Here is a 21,668-nt window from a genome sequence, read left to right as displayed (position 1 = left end):
TATGCTATCTATCTACAACTATAAAAAATAAATAAATAAACAAGGGGGCTGGGATGTGGCTCAGTGTTTTAAGTGCCCCTGGGTTCAATCCCCAGTACTAAAAGGGAAAACATCTTAGCCTCAGAGATGGGAAAATGTGATATACTATCTCATGCATTTTTATAAATTAGCTGTAAGCAAGCAGCATTATAAAGACAGTTGAGTGACCAAGTGATTAAGTAATACCAGCACAGTTTAAAACAAAAAAATTTCATATAATGTCTGTGCCCCACTTTCTTGCATTATCAATTAATTTTTAAATATCTAGTACTAGTATGCAGTGGTTTAAAAAAATGCTACAGAGAAAAGTCTCATTCTACCAAAAGCTAGTAGCATGTGTTAAAGTTAATGTGCTATATATTGGATATTTTGGGTATAGTGTTTTTTCTTTTCTTCTCAGAAACGATAGATAATTCCCAAGGAGCTTACCAAGAGGCATTTGATATAAGCAAGAAAGAGATGCAACCCACACATCCAATCCGCCTGGGGCTGGCTCTTAACTTTTCTGTATTTTACTATGAGATCCTTAATAACCCAGAGCTTGCCTGCACACTGGCTAAAACGGTAAGATGTTTTCCAGGAAATGTCCTCTTTTTCTAAGGTTGTTATGGATATCAAGTATGTTAATTTCAGCTGGGCACATGCCAGCCGGTAATCCCAGTGGCTCATGAGGGTGAGACAGGAGGATCATGAGTTCAAAGCCAGCCTCAGCAACGGCAAGGCACTTAGCAACTCATTGGGACCCTGTCTCTAAATGAAATACAAAATAGGGCTGGGGATGTGGCTCAGTGGTTGAGTGCCCCTGAGTTTAATCCCTGGTACCACCCCCCCCCCCAAAAAAAAAGTTAATTTCTAGGTGTTTCACTTGGGATGGATAGGAAGGATTTCTTCAGTATTTATGTGGATATATTCCTTTTTATCACATCTTGTCCACATGTCCCTAGCCCTGAACACCATAATCTCTTCTAACAGTGATTATAGCAGTAATCTGGCTAAAGAGCATGGATAGAGTAGTCAAAGAAGTGTGAATTACTTTAGACAGGAAACAAGGTTTGGGAAGTAATGCCTGCCAGGGCGAGAAGCTTTTCCAAATAAATAGTAGTTCTTGTAGGTTATATTAATCATTGTTACTGTACTGTGTGTCCTATTAAAGAACCAAGAAATGCTTAGTGTTTAAGACATAGCTTTTTAAGTTTCAGATTGTATGCACGAGTTCTTTAACTGTGAATCTCAGGAAACAATGCCATTGAGTTTGTTGTTAACTGATAGTAGAATATAACATTGATGTTCACATATATTATAAAAATGGTAAACTAACCAGTTTCTATCAATTGCTTACCATGGATATTAATATTTATCAGGCTTTTGATGAGGCCATCGCAGAACTTGATACACTGAATGAAGACTCATATAAGGACAGCACCCTCATCATGCAGTTGCTTAGAGACAACTTAACAGTGAGTTATTCACTCTTTTATTTCCTTTCAGGAACAAAAGTAGTTTATTCTCTCAGAAAATGGACAGTTAATACATAAGTAGAATTCGTAGGCAGGTTTCCCTAGTGAATAGGCATTTTATCAGACCTTCCTGAGAAGGTACTAAGAACAAAGGAATTTGGTATTAACATAATGCTATTCTGTGGGTTGAAGGTGTTGATTATGTTAGCATAGGGTTATATAATTGTAGTATCCTGTTTATTTATTTATTTGTGGTGTTGAGGATCAAACCATGGGCCTTGTGCATGTGAGCTATAACCTCAGCACATAGTATTCCCTTTATTTGGGTAAATTTGCAATAGCTTATTAGGGACTATATAGTTGTAGAAGCTTTCCTAAGATCCAGTGAAACACCGTGTTCTATTAAAAGGCATGGTGGCACACACCTATAATCCTTGGAGACTGAGGCAGGGGGATTGCACGATCAAGGCCAGCCTCAGCAACTTACTTAGACTCTCCCTGTCTCGAAAACAAAAGGGGATGTAGCTCAGTGGTAGAACACTCCAAGTTTCAATCCCTGTACTAAAAAATTACCCAGTTTTTTTGAAATGATTATAATCAGTATTAACTAACAAGTTTTCACTTCATCTTTTTATCCTAAAACTAGAAAGATCCTTAGAAAATAGTACTTTGTGATCTTTTTTTCCCCCCGTTGGTCTTTTTGGTTGGTTTGTTTCACATAACTTGGCATAGAACTCAGGACTTTGCACATGATAGACATTTGCTAGTAAGGCTCTAAGCAACTTAACAAGATCCTGCCTGAAAAAAATCAAAAGGGCTGGGATGTGACATGGTGGTTAAGCACCCTGTGTTCAGTCTCCAGTCCCCCACCCCCACCTCCCCAAAAAAGAAGAATTACACTTTGATGTAGCAGTAGGACTTGACAGATTGTCTGATCTGGAAAAAGTAACCTAATATAACTTTTTTTTTTTTTTTTTTTAATTTTTTTCTAGTTATGGACATCAGACAGTGCAGGAGAGGAATGTGATGCAGCAGAAGGGGCTGAAAACTAAATGCAAACAGGGTGTCATCCTTCTTCCCTCAAGAAACCTTTTTACACATCTCCATTCCTTATTCCACTTGGATTTCCTATAGCAAAGAAACCCATTCATGTGTATGGAATCAACTGTTTATAGTCTTTTCACACTGCAGCTTTGGGAAAACTCCATTCCTTGATTTGTGTTTGTCTTGGCCTTCCTGGTGTGCAGTTACTGCTGTAGAAAAGTATTAATAGCTTCATTTCATATAAACATAAGTAATTCCAAACACTTAGTAGAGGACTAAAAATGTATCTGATATTTAAGTAATCTGAACCAGTTCTACAAGTGACTGTGTTTTGTATTACTGTGAAGATAAGAAAATGTAGTTAATTGCAATTTTAAAGAGTGTTCTACATGACTTCTTACTTTCTACATTCCCTTCTTTATTCTTCTTTGAGGGTTTCCTTTCAGTAAGCAACCTTTCTATACTCTTACTGTATTCCTTTTTAGTGGGAATCCAGAAGTATTAGATGGAATGGGAGAGCACTTGACATTTCCTGGCTTGGGGGGGGGGGTCACAAATTGAAATGCCTCCTATATCCCATGTTGTGGAGGTCATGTCCATCTGTGATCACAGGGAGTTTCCTTATTCACTCATCATTTGCTGCTGTTTAAGTTGACAACTTCCCTTCCCAATAAAAATTCACTTACACCTCCTGCCTTTGTAGTTCTGGTATTCACTTTACTATGTAATAGAAGTAGCATGTTGCTGCCAGAATACAAACATTGCTTTTGGCAAATTAAAAGTGCATGTCATTTCTTAATACACTAGAAAGGGGAAATAAAAGTACACAAGTCCAAGTCTAAAACTTTAGTACTTTTCCATGCAGATTTGTGCACATGTGAGAGGGTGTCCAGTTTGTCTCGTGATTGTTCTTTAGAGAGTTGGACCACTATTGTGTGTTGCTAATCATTGACTGTAGTCCCAAAAAAGCCTTGTGAAAATGTTATGCCCTATGTTAACAGCAGAGTAACAAAATAAAATTACATTTTATAAAACCATTTACTATGACTTTGTAACAATTGCATTACCCGTATTAGGCGAATTTACTACTTTCTGAAGTTGATTGATACTTCCCTTTTATCTTATGTAAAATGTAGTAGTGATACCCATATTTCTGCATTGTGGTACACTTGTCTGGGGGTTCCTGGAAATGTGTAAAATTGGACTACAATTTCTTAGTGTTTTACCATAAATCAGTCTCATGGTCCTTCTCTTCCTCAGATGTAAATGATATCTGGCTAAGTGTTATGGAATAAAGTGGACATTTTAAAACTAGAAAACCTAATTATTTGATTGTGAGTGCCTTGGATGGTGTTAGAATTGTGCTTCAGATATTTTAAGAGGTAAAGAGTACCTTGTTTAGTTTTTCAGAAATATTTTTGTAAACTTTGATTACTAACCTGTCTTTATTGGTTTGAGAACTGATATTTTTAAGTCAGAAAATAATCTAAAAAGTTAATACTGTAGAATTTGTCCTTTATTTCCTAAAATTTGATTATGAAGTAAGACTTATTTACACTTTTTTTTGTGAGGGGAAATGAAAGGCAGAATTCAACAGCATTTGGTTAGTACCCATTTAAGTGTGGTTGGGTTGGAAGAATAGCTTGGTGGTAGGGCATTTGCTCAGCATCCAAAAGGCCCTGGGTGTGATTCCCAGCATCTCAAAAAAAGGTTAATAGTACTTGGTTTCCCCCCAATTTAAGTCAGTATGATGTTACTACTTTTAAATAAGAAGATGGGAAGAACACTTAGGATTTGGGAGACTGTCCTAAACACAAGGTGGCAAGTGAAGTGGTGAGTAAAGCACTAGGCGGTGACTTGCCAAGCAGCTCCTTCTTGCTGTAGGACTGTTTTAAAACTGGCCTGTCTCTGGTTTCTCCTTCGTCCCTCTGCCTTGTGGGCCTCCTTTGCACTAGATAAAGAGTATACCTATATACTACCACCAAGAACTCTGTAGGAGAGAGGACACCTTTCCTCAGGAGAAAGAGATAAGTAAACAATTTGGAGTGAGGTCCCCCGTAGTAACCACTGATCCTTTTTTTTTTTTTAACAACTTTTAATTTGTTATAACCATATGATCTTTCTTACTGTTTCTCTAGTTTTACCTTTTTCAGAACAACAAATAGTGGAATAACAAGATACTTATCATTTTCGGAGTGACTGTTTTCATTTATTAATATGCATTTAAGAATCCTTTAGCCAAATGCAGAAGTGCATACCTGTAATCCCAGGGCTCGGGAGGTTGGGGCAGGAGGATTGAAAGTTCAAGACCAGCCTCAGCGATTTAGTGAGGCCCTGGGCAACTTGGTGAGACCCTTAATCAGTAAAGATCTGTCTTTTTTTTTTTTTGTAGTGAGAAATATTAGAAAGGCCGTTAAAAATGTGTAAGAATTCTCTAGGCAGGATAGTGTCCACCCATGATCCCAGAGACTCAGGAAGCTGAGGCAAGAGAATTGCAAGTTCAAGACAAGCCTCAACAACCTAGCAAGACCCTATCTCAAAAATAATACAGACTACAGATGTAGCTCGGTGGTGACACACCTCCTGGGTTCAATCCCCAGAACAAAAAATGAAAAGAATTCTAATTGAAGTATAAAATTTTGAGAAGATGAGAATTTTAGTTGCTTATCTTAAAATGGACTGGTTTTTAAGGAGTTGAGCCAATTTTTCCAAACTACTAGAAGGGTCTCTTATAGGCACATTTTTCCCCCCAAATTATCTTGTTCTGATTGTATGTATCATTTGAGATACAAACAAATTGGGGGGACACTGGGGACTGAACCCAAGGGCACTTTACCCCTGAGTTACATCCCCAGCCCTTTATTTTCTATTCCGAGACAGATCTGAGTTGCTGATTCTGACCTCAAACTTATCCTCCAGCCTCAGCTTCCCAGGTCACTGGGATTATAGACTGTGTTGCTGTGTTCATCTCTTCTGGTATATTTCTAAACTAATACTTCATTCTGTGATGTAGCAAGGTTTTCATTTTCAACTCAGAAGGCAGTTATTTTGTGTGTTCTGCCATGTGTGTCATCTTCCCATGAGTAACGTGCATTTGATCAACTCTGTCTTCTCTGGAATTAATATTATTTGCTAAAGGAGAATTTTTAGGTATTATGTGTAATACCTATGTGTAATTGAGCATATTACAATTAAACGTAAGCTATTTACTGCAATAACCATTTTTGTTCTATTCAGTAGGTGCTTAAGAAGATAGTCCTGAAAGTGTGAAGATAGATGAAATCCAGTTTGGAAGAAACTTACATTTACTATTTAACCACTTTAAAATCACCATGACTTTAGAGCGCTAATGCTAGATAATAAGTACCCAGGGGGAAAACCTGGAGACTGCCCTACCTCAAGATTATGTGAACATGTATGTAAATGGTCTTTGAACATGTATGTAAATGGTCCAGCCCTTTTATTTTAGGTATAGGGAACCAACATTGAATTCATTCTGGTGCCTGGTTGTGTATATTCATACTTAATCCTCTAAAGAGCCCTCAACTGGTAGTAGTATGTCTCATCAGAAATAATAAATTTGTACAGTGTATGTGTGTGTGTGTGAGAGAGAGAGAGAGAGAAGGGACAAGCCTAGAGATTGAATTTGACACCACATCAAGTTTTTATGTCACTATTTCCTGTGTGGTGCCTTAACTTCCTTATTAAGGCATAAAATTTGATTATTTATCCTTTGCTTTTCATTTCTATCATTTGGAGGTGGTTTTTGTCTTTTTTCCTTTGTCAGTTTTTTTCCTTTGGGGAAATCTCAAAAGAAACTCAAGAGAATATTAGTACATGTGGGTCCTGACTCTTCCAATTATGAAAGCAAGTCCAAGGAGACCAACATACTTTCCTAAGGTCCCAGCAACTAGGTAATGTTCCACCTGAAAACTGTACAAGAGTACCAGAAGCAAATGACTCAAAGTCAGTTCTCCACTGGCTAAGTTGAAAGAATTTTTCAATGAAAGTTATTTTACTTTGTGTTACTTAGATTTGGAAGATGAAGTCTTCAGTTCAAATTTCTCTGGTTGGTTGTTTTGTCACTCATGGAGCTGTATTTTGGAGAACCTTTTAAGCAGAAGATAAGTATGTTGGCTTAGTGGTGTGTAATACACTGAATCTGATAATTATGATTTGATGTCAAGATAATACTTCAGCTTCCTAGGCAGAGTACCACAAACTGGGTGCTTTAAAACAATGGAAATATATTGTCTTAGAGGTGGGGAGACCAGAAGTCTCAAGGTGTCAGTAGGGCCTTGTTGCCTCTGGAATTTGTAGGGAATCCTTTTCTTTCCGTAACTGCTGGTGGATTGCTGGCAATTCCTGGTATTTTTTGGTGTGCAGCTGCATAACTCCATTCTCTGACTTGTCAAGAAAGATGTTCTCCCAGGGGCTGGGGCTGTAGCTCAGTGGTAGAGTATCTGCCTCACACATGTGAGGCACTGGGTTCCATCCTCAGCATCACATAAAATTAAAGATATTGTGTCCATCTACAACTAAAGAAAATTTTAAGAAAAGAAAGATGTTCTCCCAGTGTGTTCCTGTCTTCCTCACATGTTTGTATTCTCACTAGAGTACAGTGGGACACACAAACACTTAAATTTGGACAACATAAATGTGCTTGAAACCTCAGGTGTCTTTCTGGCCTCAATTTCTTTTCTCTCTGGTGTTTTTTAAGGGTATAAGCTCTAATGATCTTCAGAAAATCATGAAATAATTTATTGGCCAGCGTTATTCATTGAACTTGTATTGTGTGCTCTACTTCAAAGGCCTTTGTGTACATGCTCAGTTCTTCAGGGTGCTGAAGAGTATGTAGGCCAGCGTTCTATACCAAGCTTCCACAACAGGCTACCTCTGTAATCTTGGGGTGGTGTCCTCATTCCTTAATAGGCACTCTTTTCAAGCATCTTCACAGCTTTGTTAAATACATTGGATGCCTGTTTGTTGTCAGTGACGTACTAGGTATATGAACTTTCAGCTTCACTGCCATAGCTGTGGCCTTAATCTCTCAGTGTTCTCAGGTACACAACCTATCCCCACCTGTGAGCCAGGTATAGAGTTGTGGATATATACATATATAAAGTGAAATACTCCAGTGGGAAAGAAGTGAGTAGCAGGACAGCCTAATTTTGGAGCTGGAAAGTTCTGATAAAGTGGAACTGGTCTTGTGGATAAGAAAAGCAACCACACTGAGCAGGCCTATTGCCCTAGATTTTTCAAGGACATAGACGCAAAAAGAAAATGACAGTGTAACTTGGGAATGCAAAGTTAAAAAAAAAAAAACTATTAAGCAATGATTTTGCTGCTAATTAGCATTTTCTGATGGAATACAGTGGGGAAAAGTCATTCTGTGAAATAAGTGAAGGAAAATCAGGACCCAGAGAACCAGTACCAAGAGGAAATGCATATTTCTTTTTGGTCAAGAGTTTACTACTGCTGGCCAGGTGCAGTGGCACATTCTTGTAATCACAGCAACTTAGGAAGCTAAGGTAGGAGGATGGCCAGTTCGAGGCCAGACAGCCTCAGTAATTTAGCAAGACCCTGTCTCAGTAAAAAATAAAAAGGACAGGTGACATAGTTTGGTGGTAGGGCATCCAAGGGTTCAATCCCTAGTACCACTACCAAAAAAAGTTAACTTGTCACCTTAAGGATTTGCTGACACCTCTTTTCCCCCAACCTACACATACACCCCAAGTTTTTGATTCAGTAAGTCTAAGGTAGGACCCAAATTATCAATTTGAATTTCTGGGCTTCAGCCCAATCACTCTTTAAAATCTGTGCCTTCTTCATACTCAGAGAGGGCCTTTTGCTACTTGAAACTACATGGAGCACAAGCGCTCATGTTAACTAGGTTGGTCCTTTAGTTATTGCCCATGTTTAATGTTTTTTATTAAAGTAAAACTCGTTTTATTACAACCCTGACCAGGTAGATTTCATGCTGTGTGAGATGCCAGGGAAGGATCTTACAAGATCCTTATTAAAAGAATTGTGGGGTTTTTTTGTTTTTGTACTGGGGATAGAAATCAGGACACACTTAACCACTGAGCCACATCCCCGGCCCTTTTAATATTTTATTTAGAGACACGGTTTCCATAAATTGCTTAGGACCTTGCTAAATTGCTGAAGCTAGCTATGAACTTGCAATCCTCCTGCCTCAGCCTCCTGAGTTGCTGGAATTACAGGCATTTGCCATTGCACCTGGCAAAAGAATCAATTCTTAAGGTCTTTGGAATGATGGCTAAGGATCTAGCTGGTCAATATCCATTGATATATGGTCAGAGTTCTGTGTTCAGTATTAATACAAGATAAGTGTTGAGATTGGCCTAAAGTTTGAGGTGGGGAATAGGCATGTATCCCAACAATAGGCAGGAGGCCCAGAGCCGCAGTTCAGACATCATGCGGGCTAATAGCTGTAAAGGTCATGTGAGTCAAACAAGGGGCACAGTAGTGCTATTGCAAGTTAGAGAATTGGATTCACTCTCTATTCCTATTCACCGGTCTCTCTGGTTTCTAAATTGCTGATATAAGGCAACATAAAATAGAAACAAACCTCCATTTTTTTAAAAGATGAAAGAAATAATATTTAGGTGTTTTTGTATTGTGTTGACATGTTTTGTTTGCTTTTAAAAGGTTCAGGGTGGGCTGGAGATGTACACAAGGCCCTGGGTTCAATTCCCAGCACCACAAAAGAAAGAAAAGGTTCAGGGCTATGGGAAAAGATCAGCTGAAAACTATTTGAGGCCAAAATACAAGTGCTTCTTATAGGGTGACAGAGGGTCTGAAGTTCAAGTTCTTTAAAAAAAGAGAAGCAACATTCAAGTCTTTATTGGCCACCTAGGATACTTCAAATCCTGTCTGGTAAGGAAGGATTTGAAGACAGAGAGCTGGCCTTACTTCTCAAATATATGGTCTGGTGAAAAGAATAAATACATGAAATAACTACATACAGAAACAGTGCCTGTGACACAATAACAACTAAGATTCACCCAGCAAATGAAAGTGCAATATGTATAGAGAAATGTCAGAGTTTAGGAACAGAAAAAGAGTAGCCTAGAGAAATGTGGGAAGAAGTAGGGTAACCCAAATATTATAGTATTTTTTTTAAATCACCTGCTAATAAGGAGAGTTCCCTGAAGTTATACAACTTTTTTTGGCACTGGGAATTGAACCTAGGGCACTTTACCAGTGAGCCACATTCCCAGCCCTTTGTATTTTTATTTTGAGATAGAGCCTACCTAAGTTGCTTAGGGCCTCACTAAATTGCTGAGACTGGCCTTGAACTTATGATCCTCCTGCCTCAGCCTCCCATACCACAGGGATTACTACATGCCTCGCTCACATACATTTTTAATGGTTTAGAATCAGGATTCAAGCACAGGTTGTTTTTACTTGTGTTGGAGCATCTTGCTCTTTCTTTGGGTGGGGCATTGTGTTGTGGCGGAAGCCAGATTCCTTTAGAAGGAATCTGGCTTCCTCATGGTTTTGGTTAGATAGTTCTTCTCTCCCCCAGGCCTCCTGTAAGTTAGCTTGAGGTGCTTTATTAGATTCCAGGTCAGCTTTTCTGCTAAGAAGTCTTTGTGGATTGCACTACACTATTGTTTCATACTGTAGCACACCAGGTCATGCTGCGTGCCTTGATGAATGTCTACGCTGACCTTACCTTCTCTTTCTGCCTAGCACATTCCCAATTTATCCTTCAAAGTTTTGTTTCCTTAAAGAACATTTAGCATTATGCTAGCTGGTCATACTTATATTCAGTATTGCCACCAAGATGCAAGTCACCAGATAATTTAATGTCCTGAGAGAAGAGAAAGCATAGGGCCTGGGATTGTGGCTCAGTGGTAGAGTGCTTGCCTAGCATGCATGAGGCACTGGGTTCAATCCTCAGCACCACATAAATGTAAAATACAAATGTTGTGTTCACCTAAAACTTAAGAATAAATATTTTTTAAAAAAGAAAAGAAAAAGAAGAGAAAGCATAGAAGTAAACAGAGTATTATAGCACACAGAGGAGAGCCACACAGCCCAGGGCAGTCAGACTCATGAGGGTTTCCTGGAAATGTTGCTTGAGGTGAGTGTTAAAGGGGGAGTAAAATTTGCTCAAAGAAGTGAGCAGGAAGGAGAATTTTCAAATAAAGAAAAAGCATGTCCTTAGGCATGGAGAGGGAATGGCTAGCTGTTGAATGTTGTGTGTGTTGGGGGGGGGGGGGATTATGGGGGCGGAGCAAGTTGTGGAGAGTCCTGTTGGCAGGCAAAACATCTGGAAATGTACCTCGTGAATGAGGCAAAGCCAGGAAAGGCATTTAACCAGAGTGTGAAAAACTCATTTGGATGCCTGGAGGAAACTCACTAGAGGCAAGAAGACTACTATAGGACTAGTGGCTGAGAGAAGATGGCTGACCCACCTGGGACACTCCGGCCTCCCTCCTTGCAGAAGCTCATCTCTGTTGCCCTCACAGATAATCACGCTCCCCCCCCCACCTTTTTTTTTTTTTTTTTTTTTTTTGTGGTACTGGGAGTTGAGCCCAGGTCCTCATCAAGCGCCCCAGCATGGAGCCACACCCCAGTGCCATTTTGCTTCCAGGCTTTCTTCCACACCCACCATTGCAGCTATCGGTGATAATGTGGAAGATTTCAAGTCCGCCTCTGTCCCACAGTAGTGAAGAGTTTTTTAAGGATGAAGACTGTGACTTCTTGCTCAATGTCTTGTGTGTAACATGATATATGTTTAGTAATTTTATTTGCTTAACTGAATAATATCTTGAGCTATAAGATGCTTCTTCAAAGTGGCTGACCTAAGAGTCTTATATATATAAGGTGCCAAATAAAAGCATATTGCTAAAAATGACTGGGGTGGGGGGAGGAAATTTTTCAAAAAGACAAAAGAGACATTTTCTCATTCTAACCTTTTGTAGCTAGCCAAGTTTCTTTAGATACTTCTCTCTTCAAACTGTTCAGGCAATAAAAATACTCTACCCGGCTGGTTGTTTTAGCTTATGCACAGCAAGCTGGCAGGGAGGTTTGGCTCCCTGGCCCCTTCTTGAGTAGCTGCTCATTTAAATCCTTTTCAGTTCTGGATGCAGATCTGGGAGTGCCCCGGAAGGATCCAGTGCTGTTGGACTTACAAGGAGCTCATCTGTCTTGATGTAGTTGATAGGGAAACTTCACTCAAAGATAGCTAGATTTGTACAATTCCCTGTGTGGAAAAAAAATGCCCAAGAAATTGATTCTTATGAGATTTCATCTTGACATTAGTCTCTCTTAGTGATGGGATGGTTTTGTAAAATTACATTTTGGGGAGATGATTGTGAGACAGGGACGATTGCAGGGTGCAAGGGTAGATGCACTCTCAGGGCTTTAACCCATTGCCTATTTCCCATTAAAAGTACCACGAACACTAGACAAGCTCAAGCCCTGGATTGTAACAGGGATTAAGCTTCTTTTGCTAGAAAAACCACCAACTCCTCACTGGGGCCTGCTGATGCCCAAGAGGTAACTGAAGGAGGATCAAAACTGGCATTGCCTTCTCCATTTTGGATCTGTCTCATTTGTCTTAAACTTTGGGTCAGATTCTTGCTCATTTCTGCATATAGACGTATTAATTTAAGGAGTGTTTATCTTTAAACTGGTCATACAAGGTTTATTAGCCCTAAATTTACCTAACCTTTCCCTTTCAAGACTGAGCACACCAAGACAAGAATAACTAAGCTATTTTCAACATTTGCAGGCACACTCAATTGCCAGATTTTACAATGTCCTGTTCCAGACCCCATGAAGGATGCCTAGAAGTCTTCAGTCATTGTCCTACCCTTCCAGAAACAACTGAAGCTTGCCAGCAGATCACCCCAGGATGACATTGCCCTCCTTCTCAAGCAGGAACAATTACCCATTCTTCTTCTAAGCAGGAGAATCATCTCATAGGAACCAGATGGCCCCCTCAAGTCATAAGACTTCTCCCTAGCCTACCCCAGCAACCTGTTGAAAGACTTAGTCCTTGTCCAGTGCATGCCTGTAATCCCAGTGGCTCAGGAGACTGAGGCCGGAAGATCAGGAGTTCAAGGCCAGCTTCAGCAATTTAGGGAGGCTGTAAGCAACTTAAGGGGATCCAATATCAAAATAAAATATAAGAAGAGCTGGGGTTTTGGCCCATGATTGAGTCCCCCTGGCTTCTATCCCTGGTACCATGAAAAAAAGACTTATTCTTCCTTTGTTCTAGGAGTAGCATGATCTCCCCCACTTTCCCCTTTCCTTGTTTCTCTCTCTCTCTCCCTGTCCTTTTCCCTCTTCCTTCCTCTCTCTCTCTTCCTCCTTCAGATAACATCCCTCCCACTCCCCACTAATGAGAGCATTGCCTGAGTGTTCTTACTTTCTGACCTAGTCTCTGTTGTCACTGGGTCAGAAGTTACCCTCTCTGGCATTAGTTGGAGGAATTCATTAGAGCATGATATTACTTCATAATTTGTTCCCTATTGTGCTATTCAAGTTATTTCTGGTTTTCCCCATTTTCAGACCAACAGGCTGTGAGACCTCAAGGTAGAATAGACTGTACTGTCATGATCATAATTGCCCATCAGCATCTGAAAACCCACTATGCCTCACTGTATGGGTCTTGGTAGGACAGGGAGCCAGATTCCTCTTGGTTGGCTGCTGGAAGACAGGCTTGTGACCTGGGCTGAGATGACTAACTCATGATGCAAAATCCTGCAGAAATGTTTAGGAATTTGTTATTGGTGGCCTAGATGGTCCAACGGTGACTTGAAGGTCATGTTCCATAGCAGCAATGCAGGTGGTGATGTCCTTTCATTTGCTTGGTATGGCTTTGGCTGAGTCACACTGTCCATTTCCATTGATTTGCAAGGTGCAGTGACACATACCTGTGATCCCAGCAACTTGAGAGGCTGAGGTAGGAAGGTCACAAGTTCGAGGTCAACCTCAGCAATTTATCAAGACCCTCAACAACTAAGTGAGACCTATCTCAAAATAAAAAGTGCTGGGGATGTAGCTCAGTGGTAGATCACTTGCTTAGAATGCTTGCCTAGCATGCATGGAGTTCTGGGTGAACATTTTTCTTTATTCTTGTTTTCTGCATCTGGCTTTTCAGACTTCTCATCAATTAGGTTAACTACTTGACCGGCAATAAATTCCTTTTCTTAGCCTCAGTGGTACCTCTTGTTTTCAACTAAAAGGCTTAACTGATAAAGAATTTGGAAGATTCATCCTGTCCTTGACTTTTCAGTCTTCTTCTCTGACATCCTTCCTGCTGCCCAGACAGAATGAGCAGCTTCCTTAAAGCTAAAGAAAACTATTGCTAATGTGTCCAGTTCAAAGTGAAGAAGATGCCTCATGGTTTTGGTAGAACATATTACTTTTTCTTTTCCTTTTTTTTTTTTTTTTTTTGTTACTAGGGATTGAATCCAGAGGGGTTCTACCATTGAGCCACACTCCCAACCCTTTTTATGCTTTGTTTTGAGACAGTGTCTCACTAAGTTTCTCAAACTTGTCATCCTCTTGTTTCAGCCTCCCAGGTTGCTGGGATTTCAAACATGCACCACCATGCCTGGCCATATATTACTTGTTAGGTAGAAATTGGTACTAATAATTTTTTCCTGTCCTTTATGGTTAAAATGAGAGATTACACACCCAAGTTAAGTTACCCTGTTTTTCTCTTCTTAAGAAAAATCTCAAGGGCAATTATTTCTCTATCTTTTATCTCTCCCAAAATAGATGTCTCATTCATTTGAATTTTACATTAAATGCTCAACTTGAATACCTCTAATTGAGGCATTAGAGGTAGCAATTAGTGAACAGCTGGCCTCCCAGCTGTTAATTTTTAGTATTTGGGCTGGATGGTTCTGTTATCACCAACTGTTGGATATACACTCATTGGTCAGATGGCAGTCAAAAGCTACTCTGTTTCCTCTAGGATACATTTTCAGGAGTTGTCTGCAGAGATGTGGTGGTTTAGGCAAAGGTTCCCTGGACTGGAGGTCAGGAGTCCTGGCTTGTCATCCCTGCCACAAACACATGTACTTTGGGAAAATAGGAACTCCAGGAAGAAGAAATAATTTTACAAGATGATCCAAAAGTACTTCAAACAGAGTAACTCTGTTTTGCCTTATTTTATGCATTAAGACTACAAAAGATTTCTTTTAGATATAGAAGTGCTACAGCCAAAAATGGCATAAATAAAAAAAAAAGTAAGTAAACCCTAAACACAGGGACTTGAAAACATCACTGAACTTGAAGACAACTACATTCCTTTGTATATTTCAAATTCACACCTTTAGGCTGGGGATATATCTGCAACTTAGTCAGAAAAATAGTAAGGGCTGGGAGATGTAGCTCAATGGTTAAGCACACCTGGATCCAATCCCTAGTACCTAGCATGTTCAAGGGCCTGGATTCAATTTGCAGTACTGCCAAAAAAGAAAAGGAGTGGAGGGGAAGAAATTCTAAGCCAGGTTTGGTGGCACACATCTTGTAACCCTAGCAACTCAGGAGGCTCAGTGTTAGACCACCCCTGGTAACACACACACACACACACACACACACACACACACACGAAAGAAAAATAAATAAAAAAGAATGAATTAGGGGACTCCTAAACCGTACAAGAGCAGAGAGAGGCACAACTGGATGGGTGATTCTCCTTGGGATACATGCATAGTCTCAGAAGCATGTACACAAGAGTAATTTTTTTTCTGCAGTCTAAATTCTAAAATATTTTAATAAGCAGGTCTCATTGGTCAGGATTCTTGACCCTGACTTTTTGGCTTCCTATAGGGATGCCATATAGCTTGTAACCTGCATAGCTTGGGGGACATCTTTCACATTAGCTACAGTGCCCCACCTTGCCCCATTGAACAAGGGAGTCTGCAGCAACAGATATGTCACCTCTGATCCCCTCTTTTCCTTAAGCCAATTTAGCAGTAAATGATCTACTCTTGCATAAGACAAATGGACTTGCCAACACCAGTCTAATCTAAATTTGTTTCCTTGTTTAATAAGCTCGTTGAGCACTGATGTGGGCGGAACATCTCCTCTCTCCTTCTAAATCAACATCTCTGGAAAATTTCTGAGCCATGTCAAAGATATAAAAGCTACCTCCCTAAGATCCTGACACTTTTTTTGTTCAGAACCTTCTTGCCTAGGATTTTGCTGCTTTTCTTGTGGATCCCCAGTGTCTCAGCTTATGACATAGGAGAGGCTCTCTGACAGTGGGCAGGACAGGAAGAGAAGGGGAAGGAGGCCAGACACACAGTTACCTGACTATACACACAGTTGGCAAAAGGTTAGAGGTTAAATGGCTGAGGTAAGGTGACAGTTGCACATTACTTGTGGATTTTATTGTTCTTCTTTAAACAAGAATAAACTGAAATTTGCCAAAAAGCAAAGTTCAAATCATTCAAAATTGTTAACCAGTTATTTTATATTCATGGGACAGATTCACCAAATAAGACCCCTTAAATGCAGTCAGTCCTAGCCAGACGTGGTGGTGCACACCTGTAATCCCAGATAATCAGGAGGCTGAGGCAGGAGGCCAGCCTCAACCTCTTAGCAAGACTTTAAGCAACTTAGTCAGAAAAATAGTAAGGGTTGGGAGAGGTTAAGCACCCCTGGATCCAATCCCCAGTACCAAAAAAGAAAAAAGTGCATATAAACACAATGGAGTATTATTCAGCCTTAAAGAATGAAATCATGCCCTTTATAGGAAAATTGATGAAATGGGGGAATATCTTATTAACTGAAGTCAGACAGACACAGGAGGACAAGTATTGTCTGTGTATTTTCTTATGTGGAAACAATAAAATAAAAAATATGACCTGAAAATAGAAGAGGGACTTTTCAGGGAAGAGGAAGTGGGGGTGGGGGCTGGGGGGTTTAGTTAGTAGGGAGGATAGATATGAACAAAGCACACAGTACATGCACGTATGGAAATGACTCATTGAAACTCATTAATTTGTACAATTAATATGCATTTATCATTATTTTTACAAAACTTACTTCAGGGCTAAGTTGTAAGAGCTTCCCTAGCATGTATGAGGCCCTTGGTTGGACCACAAGCACCACACACACACAATCATTACAGATGTAAAGATGAACCTAGGATCTAGATGACGTGTTTATGGATTTTTTTTATACAGATGACAATGGCTGTGTAAGAAATTAGCCCTAATTTAAGAGTTTAAAACAACAAACATTTTATTATTTCCTACAGTTTCTCAGGGTCAGGCTTTGGGTTTGGGGGTTATTGTGATCTCAACACTTGCCTGGAGCTAGAGCATTTCTTCCAAACTCATGGTCTTCTGTTCATATCAGCCTCTCCACAGGTTTCTCATGACATGAAAGTTGGCTTCTCCAGTCTGTGTAATCTGAAAAAACAAGTCAAGCCAGAGGACACCTGACATGGAAGGCACAGTCTTATAACCTAATCTTGGAAGTGAGATGCCATTCTGCTGTGCGTGTGACCTATGGGTCACACAGACCAACTGTGCGCTAGGGTGGAAGGGGACTGACTATACAAAGGCTGGGTTATCCTGGAGACTGTCACATAAGTTATGAAATCTCTGAGGTATTTATATTCTGTTGGAAAAATGTTAAAGAATGATGTGACCATTTAATTAAGTGTATTTACGTTTTGCTGGAAAATACATGTTTTGCAACAACTTACACTTGTGGTGACAAAATTAAAAAAAATCTATCCAAGGGGTATTTTTTTTAATTGGATTTACCTAAGCCTGTGCATCCTAGGCAAGCCCTTTACCACTGAACTATATCCCCAGTCTGTGGGCACATATTAAAAAAAAAAAATCTTTTCATAGTAAAGGAATGTTTGAAAACCAGTGACTTAGACTGCCAGTTAACTCTATCTTTATAGTATGTCCTTCTTTTTTACTTTTTTTTTTTAAAGAGAGAGTGAGAGAGGAGAGAGAGAGAGAGAATTTTTAATATTTATTTTTTAGTTCTCGGCGGACACAACATCTTTGTTGGTATGTGGTGCTGAGGATCGAACCCGGGCTGCACGAATGCCAGGCGAGCGCGCTACCGCTTGAGCCACATCCCCAGCCCAGTATGTCCTTCTTAACATGTTTCTCTGGGTCATTTTTTTTTTTTTTTACTTGTAGATGGACACAATAACTTTATTTACTTATATGTAGTACTGAGGATCAAACCAAGCACCTCACACACTAGGCAAATGCTCTTCCACTGAGCCACAACCCCAGTCTCCTCTGGCTCTTGAACTCCCTCATGTGGTTCATTCATCTTAAAGGCCAAAACCATTGATAAAGATGAGCTTCAAACTGGAATCACAATTTGGGTCCTGGTTTGTGAATGGGAAAGAGTACCTGAAATTCAGATTGCTCCTGAAAATCTGGGGCTTCTGATTATGAGAAGATGAATTAGGTTTTATCCCCACCCTGGATACTGGGAACACAGGGTGATGTACCGAGCTACATCTCAACACTTTTGTCTTTTTATTTTGAAATGGGGATTCGCTCAATTTCCCATGCTGGCCTAGTACTCAAGACCCTCCTGCCTCTCTAGTTGCTAGGATTGCAGGGATTCACCCCCAGCCCACTCTTTGCAGGTGGAAAAAGTTTGGCCCTATTTGGATAAACTTTAGTCAAAGTAAAACAATAATTAGCCCCAGGACTGTAGCACAAACTTGTAGTCCCAGCTGCTAGGGAGACAGAGGAAAGAGAATCACAAGTTGAAGGCCAGCTTGGGCTATTTAGGCCGACATCATCTCAAAATAAAATAAGGCTGGGGGTTTTACTCAGTGGTACAGTACTTGCCTAGTATGTGCAAAGCACTGGATTTGATCACCAGTACCTCAATAAAACAAAAATTTATATCCAACCTTTTTAGAATGCTTTATTCAGCTACATAAACACTAAACTTCACAGAGGTAAAATTCTGCAAAGGATTGCAAACTGCCCGTTCAAGCTGAATCTATCAAGTAGAGGACTGAACTATACAAACTTTGTGGATGGATTCTGATTCCTGGAGTCACAGGTAAGGAGTCAGGTCTTAGGATTCTAGCTCCTGAAAATGCTGTAGACCCTTGCCTGAGCAAAAGCGCACCGCATTCATTAAGGTCCCCAAGCCCTGTTTTTTGTGTGACAGCGGAGGCGCGGAGGCACGGGCACCAAAGAGTGGGCTGGTGGTCAATGGCCTTGGTCCCTAGGGCACTGCGGCTGGCCTCATGCCTCCGCCTCCCACTCGAGCACGCGCGCAGAGCCTGCGGCGTCCAGCCAGCTGCGTCCTGTCGGCCTCTGATGGACTTCACAGCTCCTTTAACCGAAGGACGGACAGGAGTCCTAACTGCACGTGGGCAGCACGGAGAAGGCGGCGTCCGCACGCGCCTCAGGGCGTGCTCGCGAACTTCTGCCTTCCCTCTCCGCGGTCGCTCGGACACGAGGCTGGGTCGAGTCAGGGCATCTCGGGCCGAGGCCAGGCAAGCGCCGGTCGAGCTCCGACCAGACGCATACGCAGGCCGCGAGCAGGGAAAGAAGGAGGCCGGCGCGTCCCAGCGGAGCGGGGCGGGGCGGGGCGGGGCAAGCCGGGGCTCCCAGCATGCCGCGCGGTGCCGGCTTCCGGTTGTGGGTGGTGCGGGGGTCGGCGGCTGCCGGAAGCAGGCAGAGCCGGCGCTCGGAGCGCCGCCTGCACTTCCGGGGGCCTCGCTCCTGGCTCTAGAGTTCTCCCGGTAGGCGGCGCGGGAGGGGAAGGAGGTCTGAGGGGCCGGGCCGGGTGGATCCCTTCCCCAATGTGAGCAGTTTCCCGAGCCCCCGTCTGCCGAGAGTGGTGAAGCCGGCGGCCGGGCCGGGAACATGAGGCAGCGTCTCCTCTTTCTGACCAGCCTGGTTCCTTTCGTGTTGGCACCGCGACCTCCGGACGACCCAGGCTTCGGCTCCCGCCAGCGACTCGGTGAGACCCGGGGACGAGCCGGCCTCGGCCGCCGAGGAAGCGAGGGGAGCGGGCCCTGGCAGGTGTTCGGGGGCGGGGTGCGGGCGACGGTGGCGCGTCCCCGGTTTCCAGGGTGGGAAGGGGGTGTGGCGCTGCGTTCCGGGGAGGGTTCCGGTGACGGGCTCCCGGTGGGTCTCCTGTGGGGACGGGGCCCGCTGCAGTGGGCTGCGAGGGCGGCGAGGGTCGGGAGGTGTGGCCTTGCCGAGCAAAAACCGGGAGTGCTGCGCGCCGCTACCGAGGGCGGGGCCCGGAGCTCGCGAGTTCCTCCCGCCCTCCAACCGCGGGCTGGAATCTCTGCCGCGGGAGGCACCGACTGCAGAGGGTTCATTGGCGTTTTCTGACGGAATTTGGGTTTTGCCCTCATCCTCTGCACGTTCTTATTTACGTTGTAGTTTATTGAAAGCGCTTGGGGAGTAGGCGGAAGCTAAGACCTGCCAAACCAACTGCGAGGCTGCCGCCGTGAATGCTTTTCTAATTTAAGAAGAAATGAGCAGGCATGACCAATCTGATCAGTTTTGAGCCTATAAAATAAAGGGTCCCTATTAGATTTTCTGGAGAGATTGGATTTTAAGGATGGGTGCAAGTGAGCTTATACTGTGTGTTAGGGTCCTTTATGTTTTAAAAGTTAATGCAATACCGGTCCGTTAATTAATAAGAGTGTGAAACGGTATATGTTTTCTTATGTAATGGACAAAAATTAAAATTGTCTGATGGCATTTTCCCTCTGGTACTGGGAATAGAACTCAGGGCCTTACATGTGCTGGGCAAGCCTCCCGCACTGAGCTGACATCCCATCCCCAGATAGGGGTATTAAAGGTGATTAAAGGTGTTGAGTATTCTTACCTAAGTAACTGCCTTGTGGTTGTCTCATTTTGAAATGAATTACAAAGTGACTGTTTAAGAAAAGGCGCAAGGGAGCCAGTTAGGAAGTGCTAAGTCAGTAAAGTTGAAGGAAAATTTTGAAGTGTGGTGGTCAGGATGGACAGGGTAAGGATCTGCTTAATTTTAAGTATAAATTAATGAAAAGGAAAAACGAGTTTTAAGATACTAAAATTATATTCATCTGTCTGACAACTTTTTACTTTTTATTATCATTCTCTTGTTATCAGAAGAAAAAATAAGCATACAATGTAGAGGAAAAAGCATTACTTCTAGACTGATTCTCAGCAACATTTGCACATCATAGGTTTTTTAACCAAGCTGGTTTTTTAATTAGTGCAGACCATCTGCCAGAAAACTGCATAGACTTACCCATTTATTCATCAAATGTTTGAAGCACTCATACTGTCCACACAGTATTAGGAATGACATCAGAAATACAAAGATCAGAGTATATCCATCTTTAAAAACTGTGGCATAGCCCCGTGTGGTGGTACATATCTGGGAAGTTGAGGCAGGAAAACTGCAAGTTCAAGGCCAGTTTGGGCAACTTAGTGAGACCCTGTCTCAAAATAAAAAGGGCTGGAGATGTAACTCAGTAGTGAAGTGCCTCTCGGTTCACTTCCCAGTACTGAGGGGAGGGAAAACAGATTATAGCATAGCAGAATAGAGACTCATAAAGAGATCTAAACAGACACTTCTAAAACAATGTGGAGGAGAGTGGTGGACACATTATGGCAAATATGATCATGAAGGGGCTACTGAATGCAGTCTAAGAAGGGAAGCAAGGCTTCATGGGGGAGGTGATAGTTGAGCCTAGACTTTAAGGTTAGGTAGGTGAGAAGGGAAAATAAGGGCACTTCTGATGACAGAATAAAAGGTTGTTAGGAATAGAGACTATTATGAACTTTAGAGATTGTGTCTAATTTTTTTTTTAATAGGTTCGAAAAATGGGTCTTAGAAAACTTGTAGGGAATTGTTAGATTTACACATTGATGAACATATATGCCTTGTGGGCATTTGAAATATTGACTTTTGTGTATGTTGGACAGCACAGAATGTTTGACAGTTCAGGATGTCATTTTTTGCTTAACTCAAATCTTTTTTTTTTTCCTCCAAGTATAATTTATTTATGGCACTTTCCCCCTTTTGTTTTGAAGCACTGTTGTTAAGTATGTGTTTTGATTAGCTTTTCGTTTTTGTGACCAAAAATCTAAAAAAACAATTTTAAAGAAGAAA

General features: G+C 41.5%; 1 protein-coding gene and 1 long non-coding RNA gene across 4 annotated transcripts in view; both read left to right on the top strand.

Moving 5' to 3' along the window:
* The first annotated feature begins 445 nt into the window (after positions 1 to 445).
* LOC144249703 (uncharacterized) lies at positions 446 to 3,577 on the top strand. Its single transcript, XR_013342270.1, has 3 exons — positions 446 to 603; positions 1,401 to 1,496; positions 2,489 to 3,577. It is a non-coding gene; the product is annotated as an uncharacterized LOC144249703 (long non-coding RNA).
* A 15,658-nt stretch (positions 3,578 to 19,235) lies between these two features.
* Positions 19,236 to 21,668, top strand: part of Adam17 (ADAM metallopeptidase domain 17) — a 49,740-nt gene continuing 47,307 nt past the window's right edge. For all 3 annotated transcript variants that reach the window (XM_026387220.2, XM_026387152.2, XM_026387290.2), the window contains exon 1: positions 19,236 to 19,511. In XM_026387220.2, the coding sequence (XP_026243005.1) occupies positions 19,415 to 19,511 (97 nt within the window). In that variant the 5' untranslated portion in view covers positions 19,236 to 19,414. The remainder of the gene's footprint in view (positions 19,512 to 21,668) is intronic.

Source organism: Urocitellus parryii, chromosome 12 (assembly GCF_045843805.1).
Source record: "Urocitellus parryii isolate mUroPar1 chromosome 12, mUroPar1.hap1, whole genome shotgun sequence".
Classification (NCBI taxonomy): domain Eukaryota; kingdom Metazoa; phylum Chordata; class Mammalia; order Rodentia; family Sciuridae; genus Urocitellus; species Urocitellus parryii.
Note: the sequence above shows the minus strand (reverse complement) of the source record. Positions and strands in the feature narration are given on the sequence as shown.